Below are 11,006 nucleotides of genomic sequence, written 5' to 3' on the forward strand. Positions count from 1 at the left end.
GTTGAGTTTTGGAAGCGTTGGGAGAAATCTTCCATTTTTGTCAAAATATGTTCAAAATATCTAAACTTTTCTGAAGTCTGCTGCAAATAACACGAAGACTTCTTCCTTTAGCGGAAATGCCTGTGTCATCAGCGAACAAAGATTTGTGGCAACCCTGAGGCAAATCAGGGAGGTCCGAAGTGAAAATGTTATACAATATAGGCCCAAGAATGCTACCCTGAGGAACTCCTGCTTTAACAGGTAGTCGATTAGATTTCGAATTTTGATAATTTACCTGCAGAGTTCTGTCAGTTAAATAATTTTGAACTAATTTCATAATGTAAAGTGGAAAATTAAACTTTTTCAATTTAGCAATCAAACCTTCATGCCAAACACTGTCGAATGCTTTTTCTATGTCTAGAAGAGCAACTCCAGTTGAGTGGCCTTCAGATTTGTTTGAACGAATTAAATTGGTAACTCTCAAGAGTTGATGAGTAGTTGAATGCCCATGGCGAAATCCAAACTGCTCATCTGCAAAAATTGAGTTCGTATTGATGTGAAGCATCATTCTATTCAAAATTATTTTTTCAAAAAGTTTACTTATTGAAGAAAGCAAACTTATTGGACGGTAGCTAGAAGCTTCAGCTGGATTTTTATCCGGCTTCAAAATTGGAACAACTTTTGCATTTTTCCATTTATCAGGAAAGTATGCCAAATGGAAACATCTGTTAAATAATTTTACCAAGAAACACAAGGTACTCTCTGGGAGTTTTTTGATGAGGATATAGAAAATTCCATCATCACCTGGAGCTTTCATATTTTGAAATTTTTTAGTTATAGACCTTACTTCGTCCAAATCAGTCCCCCAGGAATCATCAAAAATATTTTCCCGAGAGAAAATATTCAGAAAATCCCGAGCAACCTGATTCTCAATAGGACTAGTAAGACCCAAACTGAAATTATGGGAACTCTCGAATTGCTTAGCAAGTTTCTGAGCTTTTTCCAAATTTGTGATCAAAATTTTACCACCTTCTTTAAGCGCTGGAATTGGCTTTTGAGGTTTTTTCAAAATTTTTGTGAGTTTCCAAAAGGGTTTGGAACTCGGGTCTAATTTAGAAACATTATTTTCAAAAGTTTTGTTCCTCAGGGCAGAGAATCGCTTTTTAATTTGTTTTTGCAAATCCCGCCAGATAACTTTCATGGCAGGATCGCGTGTTCTTTGATATTGTCTCCTACGGACATTTTTAAGACGGATCAAGAGCTGAAGATCATCGTCTATTATAATTGAATCGAATTTAACCTCGCATTTTGGTACTGAGGCAGCTCTTGCTTCAACTATAGAAGTAGTCAGAGATTCAAGAGCATAATTAATTTCATCTTTGGTTTGCAAAGAAATGTTTGGATCGAAGTTATATTCCATAAATGTTCGATATTGCTCCCAATCAGCCCTATGGTAATTGAAAGTAAAGCTGTTGGGATTAGAAATTATTTCTTGGGATATTTCAAAAGTTACTGGAAGGTGATCAGAACCGAAGTCAGCATGGGTAACCAGTTGGCTACAAAGTTGACATGAATCAGTTAAGACCAAATCAATAGTGGAGGGATTTCTTGCAGAAGAAAAGCATGTTGGGCTGTTTGGATATTGAATAGTGTAATAACCTGCAGAACAATCATCAAACAGAATATTACCATTGGAATTGCTTTGAGCATTATTCCATGAGCGGTGTTTTGCATTAAAATCACCAATAATGAAGAATTTAGACCTATGACGGGTAAGTTTCTGGAGGTCACCCTTGAGAAAATTCTTTTTCTGACCTACGCATTGGAATGGCAAATAGGCAGCTATAAACGTAAGTTGTCCAAATTTTGTTTCAACAGAAACTCCCAAAGTTTCAAAAACTTTGGTTTCAAACGAAGAAAGAATTTTATGTTTGATTCGTCTATGAATAATGATGGCAACGCCACCACAGGGTCCATCAAGACGATCATTTCTATAAATCAAGTAATTTGCGTCCTTCTTAACCTTATGGTCAGGTTTAAGGAACGTTTCAGTTATAACGGCAATATGCACGTTATGAACTCTCAAAAAATTAAATAGCTCGTCTTCATTATCTTTAAGAGATCGAGCATTCCAATTTAAAATGTTTAATGCTTTAAAATCCATTACTGAATTTTAATGTCATGACAATATTATTAGCAAATTTTACTCCAGTTTGAATAGCATCAAACATGGAGTTAGATTTAAGCATATCAGAAATCATGTCAATTAATGAATTCTGTAAAAATTCCATTTTAGGAGCAGTAATGCTTCCTAAGTCAAAATTGTCAAAATTTCCGTTAGAACGTTGGTTAGTATTTTGATTTCTACCCGCTGCAATAGCAGCATAGGTAGCTCCATTAACTCGCTGAACATTGTTAGCAGCGAGGGGAGTAGGTACAGATGAAACATTTGAAGCAGGGGTGATATTTGTACCTACGGGTACGAATGTAGAATTTGTTCCTCGCTGACCGTTGTTAACAGCAGAGGAATTTATACCTGGTCGGAAACGTGGAGCGTTTCCTACCTGTCGGTTAGAACGAGATTGTAGGATCGCTTTGCGAGTCTTACATTCCCAAAAATTGGATTTTTGGTTTTCACCACAATTTGAACATTTAAATTTCTTAGGATCTTCCTTCACAGGACAGTCGTCCTTTGCGTGAGAGGAATCACCACAATTCATGCATTTAGCTGGCATGTAGCAATTTTTAGTTCCGTGACCCCATCCCTGGCACTTACGGCACTGAGTGAGGTTTTGGAAATTTCCTCCAGTCTTCCTGAAGTGTTCCCACTTCACTCGGACATGGAGCATAAGGCTAGCTTTTTCTAAGGCCTTAAGGTTGTTTAGTTCACTAGACTTGAAGTGAACTAAATAAAAATCATTAGAAATCCCGTTGCGCGAATCGCCAGGACGGGATTTCATTTTCATTTTGATTACTTGGAGTGGCACAACTCCAAGTAATTTTGTCAGTTCATCTTTGATCTGATCCAGGGATTCACCACTGGGCAGTCCTTTCATGACAACCTTGAACACACGTTCAGTTTTGGTGTCGTAAGTAAAAAATTTGTGCTTCTTCTCAGTAAGATACTTGAGAAGACATTTAAATCCGTCCAAGGTTTCAGCCAATACACGGCATTCACCCCGACGTCCAATTTGTAGTGAAAACTTAACTTTCACGAAATTCAAAAGTTCCATGCGAAGAGCATGGAAATCGGTAGTGGTTATCACAATAGGGGGAATCTTTTCTTTCTTGGCATTAAGCCGGGAAAGTTTACTAGAATTTTTCTTGGATGATGGATCATTCTCATCATCCGTGAGCAAATCAAATTGATTACTCAAATTAATTTCATCAGAAGGGGGGTCAAGAGTTTGCCCCTTTCTTTTGCGTTTAGGCGCCATGGCGGCAGTAAATTTTTATCCAAATCGACTTCCAAGCAGATTACTATAAGAATCTGAAGGATCGAAGAGGAATTTTCCAAATCGATATCCAAGAAGGATTACCTCGGGTAGGGTCCAAACAAGGATCGAAGAGGAATAAGAGAAGTTGAACAAGGTAGAAAATTTTTACAGGTTGAGCACTGAAAAGTGCTGTTTAAATTTGTTGTAGCTTTAGGTAGTAGTAACACTTCCTTAAGCAAAACGCAAATAGATCCGCACGGCAAGAGAGCACGATGCGGACTGGAACACGTAAATGAAGTTCGGCTACCGAGGTGCTACTTCCGAAATGCGAGTGCCGATCTATAAAATTCATTGGAAGTCGAAGCGAAGTTGCGTATTCTACAGTAGTGTATTTCCGGGTAGTCAACTCGGCTGGGACGGTGGAATGTGCTTTGGTGTCAGCGAAAACGAAGGTTGCTCCAATGAAGTACGTCTCCATTCCTCAATTGGAGCTGATGACGGCGGTCATAGGTGTTCGTCTACTCTCGTTCATGAGGGAAAGTTACACCGCTCAGTTCAACCGTTGCGTCTACTGGTCAGACTCCGAAGTAACGTTGGCATGGATTTGCTCTGAACATCGAAAGGTACCGACCGTTCGTAGCCTGCCACGTTGGAGAAATTCTATCAGCGACTAATGTCAGGGATTGGAGATACGTTCCGAGTAAACTAAACGTTGCTGATGATGCCACTAAGTTGGGCGAGGGACCTCGCCTCGAAGAATCTGGCCGCTGGTTCAGTGGTCCACCTTTTCTACTACTGCCCGAAGAAAAATGGCCTAAACAGTAAAAAAAGCTTTTCGATAGTACCGACGAAGATCTTCGAGCGTGCTATCTACACCAAGCAGTGCAAATCTTGCACAATCCGATAAATTTCGAACGTTTCTCAAAGTGGAACCGACTCTTAAGGACAACCGCTTACGTGATCAACTTTTTAAAACCAAAGAAATCCGACGCGAGCAACCGCGGTGCAGGCTTGGCGCAAGAGGAGCTGCAGGCTGCGGAAGTTCTACTTTCGAAACTCGCACAATCGGAGGCTTATCGTGATGAGGTGGTAATACTAACGAAGAGCAAAACGTCTCCTGCGGATGAACGAATGAAGTTGGAGAAGTCAAGCCCCCTGTGGAGACTGTCACCAATGATCGATGAACAAGGAGTTCTACGAGGGCGATGATCGGATATCTGCCGCGAAAGGGGGTTCCCGTAGACGTGAAGTTTCCCGTTATATTACCCAGAAATCCCCGAGTCACCAATCTCATCGTAGACAGCTACCATCGAAAGATTCTATACGGCAATTCTGAAACAGTGGTCAACGAAATACGTCAACGGTTCTACGCTGCTCAACTACGAATTGTTGCTCGAAAGGTAGCCGAGCGATGTCAATGGTGCAAGGTGTATAGAGCAAGACCAACGGTGCCTAGGATGGGTCTTCTCCCGTATGCACGTCTGTTACCGAGTGTTCGCCCGTTCACCTATATTGGCGTCGACTACTTCGGGCCTATTCTGGTGAAGGTAGGTCGATCGTGATTGAAACGATGGATCTGCCTGATCACGTGGCTCACAATACGTGCAGTGCACGTGGAAGTCGCGTTTGATCTATCAACGAAGTCATGCATAGCCTGCTTACGCCGTTTTGTCTGCCGAAGAGGAGCACTACTTGAGCACAAATTGAGATGCGATTTTACAAGTAGTAAAATTTCAATTTTTGAAAAATTAATTTCAATTATAGTTGAACTGAATACTTTCCTGCAATTTCTATCTGGGAGCATATTTTTTTTTTTCAAAAAACTAGATTCAACTAATTCCGGGGTAAAAAGCAGAGGAAAAAAAGGCCCCAACCAAATGGAATAGTAGGGTGAGCTCCCTGTCTCTCTAACTCTCGCTGTGTACCATCCGAAATCAGCGCACAATGATAACAGTGTACAAAACTGTATAATTTAAAGAGATGCTAATTGGTACTTATATCTACGGCGGACTTTTGCCAGCCTGCTACGAGCCCCTTGCTCGCCATAGCCATCGGATGGTTTACACAATGATAGCGGAGTGGGTTGCTCTATCTACGACGCTGTTTACTCACCCAGATGATCGACGGAAATCACGAACAAACTTTTGGACATGACATTGTAGTGTCGAGACTTTTTCAGCTTCAGCTTGAACGGCATCTCGTCGGCTGCTGCTGGTACTGCTACTTCCGGTTTGCTTCAGGTCCCCGTTCCCAGTGTGATCAGTAGCCGATTGCTAAGCGGAGAGGGTGTTGTTGTTGTTGTCGTCGTTATGCACTTGAACACGCAGATCTTTGCTCTTTCGCGGTCACTTCTTTTCGAGCATGATTCACACAGTGTACACACATATAGGTGCCGAATGCCGGATTTAATGAACAATAATTGCACTCACTGCCTCACGGGGCTGGGGCTTGACATTCGATCTCACTACCTACTTTTTGTGCTGCTTTCTGCGATATTTGCGCTGATTCTCGATAAAATGCAAAAACACTCAAAAATTCACCAATTGCAGCTCAGCGCAGCAACTATTATATATAATACATGCATTCATTAAAAAAAAAAAACGGAACAAGGCACACAATACAGAGCTTCACAAACACTGTTGCTGGTGGTTTCGTGTCGGATTTTGCCATTCGTGGCAAATCCGCTTATTGGGAAATATCGAAAGTGGTTTCGTTTTCGATTCTCCCTCCAACGGATGCGCTACTTTTCCACTTGCTGCACCCGGAATTCCACATCTATCGATGCTGATGCACCTGCCTTCCACACGCACACACACACAAAGAGCACTTCCGAAAATCGGGAATATTCCGTCCCGATGCACACACGTAGCAGACCTAGGTTCTAAAAGCTCAACTACCAACCTAAACTGCTGCAACCGTGGGACTGTGGCACAAATTTCACGTCGACTCGTTGTTTCGCGACAACAGTGGCATTCTATGCTTTCCTCTTCTGCACCACGAAAAGCAGAAAACCTATGGCCAGGCAGACGGCCACCATCCGCGCTGGCTTAGTTCGGGGGCTGAGCTGCCTCCGGTGGTTTCCCCCTACAAGCCAACAACACACTCACTGCAGGTACTGACTGACGAACACTGACCGATTGAACCAACGAACGAACCGCAAATGATTGTCGTCGAAAAGAGAGTGGAAAAACTACCAAACTGAACACTGCGGACTGCGTGAAAACGTATAGGGGGAAATCAAAATAAAAAATGTCGAAAAATGACGCATCCGATCGTGACTTTCGGGCATCATGATCACAAGAAGCGGAACGCGGATGGGCGGACGGGACGGAACGAATGATCGCGCTTTAGGATTGGATATGGACAACAAACTCCGCGGAGGCGAACAAAAAGCAATAAATAACGCGAAAGGAAAACGTCAAAGCGTGAAGCTTTCAAACACGTAGCAAGGGGTAGGAAGGCACAAGGCATGCTCGGTGTAATTTTTCCTTTATGGAATTGGACTTTTGTTCCGAATGGATTGTACATAACTTTTTGCCCGAATGAGTTTCCGTGATTTTTTGTTTACCGAATACTTGCAGTTGATTGCAGTGGAAGCTGGACTTCTCTGGTCCTGTCCTGGGGGAGAGATATAGATTTGCATCCACTTTTTGATCCAGTCGCTTATTGGTTGATTTTCATGTTAAGGGTTGGTTTTTTGATTTATATGTGTACAAAATTACTGTCAGCACTGATTGGTATTCACGGTAAGAAAAAAGTTCCCAAAATTGAGTTCCTTTCACTCAACACGTGGCTTCCATGGGGCTAGGTAGAATAAAGTTAAAGAAGAAACTAGTGAATGAAAATTACCTAACGATCAATTGAATGGAATTGGTAAAATTTATACCATTTTGTATAATTTTCCTTTCTTCATATTAGAAATCAAAGTCAAATTGAATTTATTTGAATCAACCTGCAGTAGAAGCTAAGGGCCTTACTTAGCTCAGTCGGTAAAGGCGCAGCTACAAAGCAAGACCATGCTGGAGGTGGCTGGGTTCGATTTCCGGTTCGGTCTAGGAATTTTTCGGGTTGGAAAATTTCTCGACTTCCCTGGGCATAGAAGTATGATTGGACTTGCCACATAATCATATCAATGCAAAAATGGTACAGGCATCGAAAGCTCTCAATTAATAACTGTGGAAGTGCACCTAGAACACTAAGTTGAGAGCACGCAATAAGCTTATATGCGATATGCAATAAGCTTGAAATGCGAAGAAGAAGAAGATGCAGTAGAAGATACAAATTAACGGACTTATGAAGCGGAGGCGATTCAAAAAATGAATGGACCGACATCAGCGCAGGTAGCTATGATTTGTATCCAAAAATAAGTTAAAACTATCCGACGGTGAAAACATGTCGGTTGAGTTCTTTTTTTTTTTACTGAAAATTGAGTTGTTTTTTACTTTAAATCACAGCGTGTTTTATTTAAATGAAAAAATATTTCAAGATATTCTTCGTTAGTTATTTTATACAACACAATAATGGAACAAAGGCTGGCTTGGTAGACAACTTTTAATTTCCAGCTAGATAAGTAATGAAGTTTCGATTGTAGGATGAACTACACAGAAAAAAAAAGTTGTTGAATATTACATCCAAACTGCTGCAACCAGGTCAATCCATCGGTTGTGTAATATAACGTTGTACGATGTACATCGATTTTGCGAACAAAATTACATTCATTGATGTAATATTGAATCTGATTTTTGCAATTACATCATTATTTCATACATCAGCTTGAATTACATTGATCGATATTACATTTTTTTGCTGTGTACCGGTATAATTGAAAGTTTGTTTGGTGACTTATAGTACGTTCAGACTACAGAGTTATAACAACCGGTGGAAACTAACGATTTAAAATTGGCTCACTTCTTGACTAGCCAATTGGTCCCAAGCAAACGATTACCGTATCCCATTCTGGTATAAATTCTAGTACTACACTATGCTTGTTTTGATTCGCTATGAAAGTTTGACAGATAAAATGAGGCGTGCATGGATTAGCTTGGGACCGAAGAGAGTACCACCAACAATCAATACGAAACTAACGATTTTAAATTGGCTCCCCACTTTAGTAGCCTATTGGTCCCAAGCAAACGATTAACGTACCCTATTCTAGTTGAAATTCTATTACTACACTATGTTTGTTTTGATTCGCTATGAAAGTTTGACAGATAACATCAGGGGTGTGTGGATTCATGCAGAACATGCAGGGGTGAGTGAAATAGCTTGGGACTGCTTGGGACCGTTGTTCTGGTACTGAGTGAGCCAAAAATAATAATGATTTTCTTCGGGACCCAGTGGTCTTAGAGTTACCAACAATCAATACGAAACTAACGATTTTAAATTGGCTGACTACTTGACTAGCCTATTGGTCCCAAGCAAACGATTAACGTACCCTATTCTAGTTGAAATTCTATTACTACACTATGTTTGTTTTAATTCGCTATGAAAGTTTGACAGATAACATCAGGGGTGTGTTGATTCATGCAGAACATGCAGGGGTGAGTGAAATAGCTTGGGACTGCTTGGGACCGTTGTTCTGGTACTGAGTGAGCCAAAAATAATAATGATTTTCTTCGGGACCCAGTGGTCTTAGAGTTACCTCTATGAGCTAACTGCGATGATTCGATTTGCTCTATAAATTGTTACAGCTAAGGGAAGCAATGTTCTGAAATTGGTCCAATACAGTGTCGTAACAGGTTGTATTGGCTATCCAAAGCAACAGCAAATGCACCGAGAAAGGTTAATCCAAGCGAGACTAACTGTTATCTACTACAGCTTGAGCTTGATTGACCGCCCACGGTTGCTACTCTGTTACTGCCAGATCAGCTGTAATTACACAGAGAACCAATAGACGATGCTTGGGACTAGCAATCATCCTCAATGTGTAAAAACTGGTGATCTTAAATTAGGCAATACCAGCGCCGGCCGCGCCCGAACACAGGTCAAGAAAGGAATGGGAAGGATTGTGTTGACATGACACTCGCTTTGATGGAAGCCGAGAACACCTCTGCACTTCCACGAGGAATCACTGGGATGTTGGATAAGAGGGTTGGGTTTGCAGCAGGGTTCGTTTTGGTAAACGATAAGCTGAATTGATGTCCTAACGATCATATAACGCGAAGGAGCTTGGGACTAAACCCACGGTCTTCTGCTCAGTAAGCAGAAACGTTTGCCACTAGGCAGACGAGAACCTTTTTAATCACCGAGTTGCTGTTATTACCATGTAGTCATATTAACAAATAAAACGATTGACGAATCTTGAATGTGGATGGGCATGAGATTAGACTCATGATGTTCTGCTCAGTAAGCAAAAACGGTTGCTCTAAGGCCACCGAGCCCCTCATATCACATAATACCGTTGCTCAAATTTGTGTATCCATTCAAACCCGGAACCAACGACAACAACGAGTTTCGCAAAATACACGATACACAAGCGATTTTACCATGAATCTCTTTGATATGTAAGGACCTGGGACCGCGTTTTTCTGCTCAGTAAGCAGGCCACTGTAATACCCCGTTCACATTACAGCGTATATCACGTGATATACGCTGTCTTGCAATGAGCACTCATACATCTAGTTTTCACTGGAAATCCTATGTATGAGTGCTCATTGCAAGACAGCCTATATTACGTGATATAGGCTGTAATGTGAACGGGGTATAACCGACGATCTTTCAAATCCGAAAACTAAAAACTACAAAAAAGTACTTAGGCCTGTATTAAGTTCCACTTTCACGCGACGTTCAATGACAGGGTCCTATCCAGGATTACATCTGAAAAATCCAAATCTGGCCAACGCCTACCTAAACCTGTTCTAATCCACCTGAAATGACTAACGAATGGAAGACTTTGACTACCCAGCCATGCAATAGTCTCATTCCGTGCCTTATGGCAACTTGATGATTCTATTGCGCTCATCTTTTGGCACCACCCAGGGGAGACTTGGTCCTGTACCCAATGCTTAACTTATCTCCATTCCACTCAGCTACTCGCAATTTCTTGTGATATAGTGGGCGGAATATTATTATATGAGACAATTCAATGCAGACGTCTTTCCAAATTTGGCAGATCGACAGGTAATCGGTGAGTTACCACGATAGTTGCTATTCAACAACTCGACAACGTCCCATCGTCAACGCCTGCTATGAGAATTTCCCATTGCAGACGTCATCGAGCTATCGATCAACTACCCTGGTTATCGCCTGGTACCTTATAGCACGGTGCTAGGAGGCGAACCGGAAGAATCGATGAGCTACCTCTCCCCCCCGAGACTAACTGTTATCTACTACAGAAGAGAAAATCGTCGAAGAGCATCGCTCATTGAAATTACGCCCTTCTGAACGCTCACTGCTGAAATGGCTTTCAGGGTTTTTTGCGAAAAAGTTTTCGCCGTCATTTTTTAACCGTCCCGTCCCCTACAATTAGGAAAATGGAAATGATTTTCTCCAAGTCTTCTCTTGGTCTAAGAAATCTTAATGCTAATATAAATACACTTTCTAAGACTGTATTACATCATAATAATTATTACATCATCTGTTATAAAATTT

At 41.3% G+C, this 11,006-nt stretch overlaps 1 protein-coding gene across 1 annotated transcript in view; it reads right to left on the reverse strand.

The window, feature by feature from the left end:
- Positions 1-6,723, reverse strand: part of Pez — a 44,392-nt gene extending 37,669 nt beyond the window's left edge. The window contains exon 1 of the mRNA XM_065224403.1: positions 5,529-6,723. Coding sequence (XP_065080475.1) covers positions 5,529-5,613 — 85 coding nt within the window. The 5' untranslated portion in view covers positions 5,614-6,723. The remainder of the gene's footprint in view (positions 1-5,528) is intronic.
- Between the last annotated feature and the right edge of the window lie 4,283 nt (positions 6,724-11,006).

This window comes from Ochlerotatus camptorhynchus, unplaced genomic scaffold (genome assembly GCF_037179485.1).
Source record: "Ochlerotatus camptorhynchus isolate MF236.1 unplaced genomic scaffold, CSIRO-AGI_Acam_v1.1 ptg000211l, whole genome shotgun sequence".
Taxonomy (NCBI): domain Eukaryota; kingdom Metazoa; phylum Arthropoda; class Insecta; order Diptera; family Culicidae; genus Ochlerotatus; species Ochlerotatus camptorhynchus.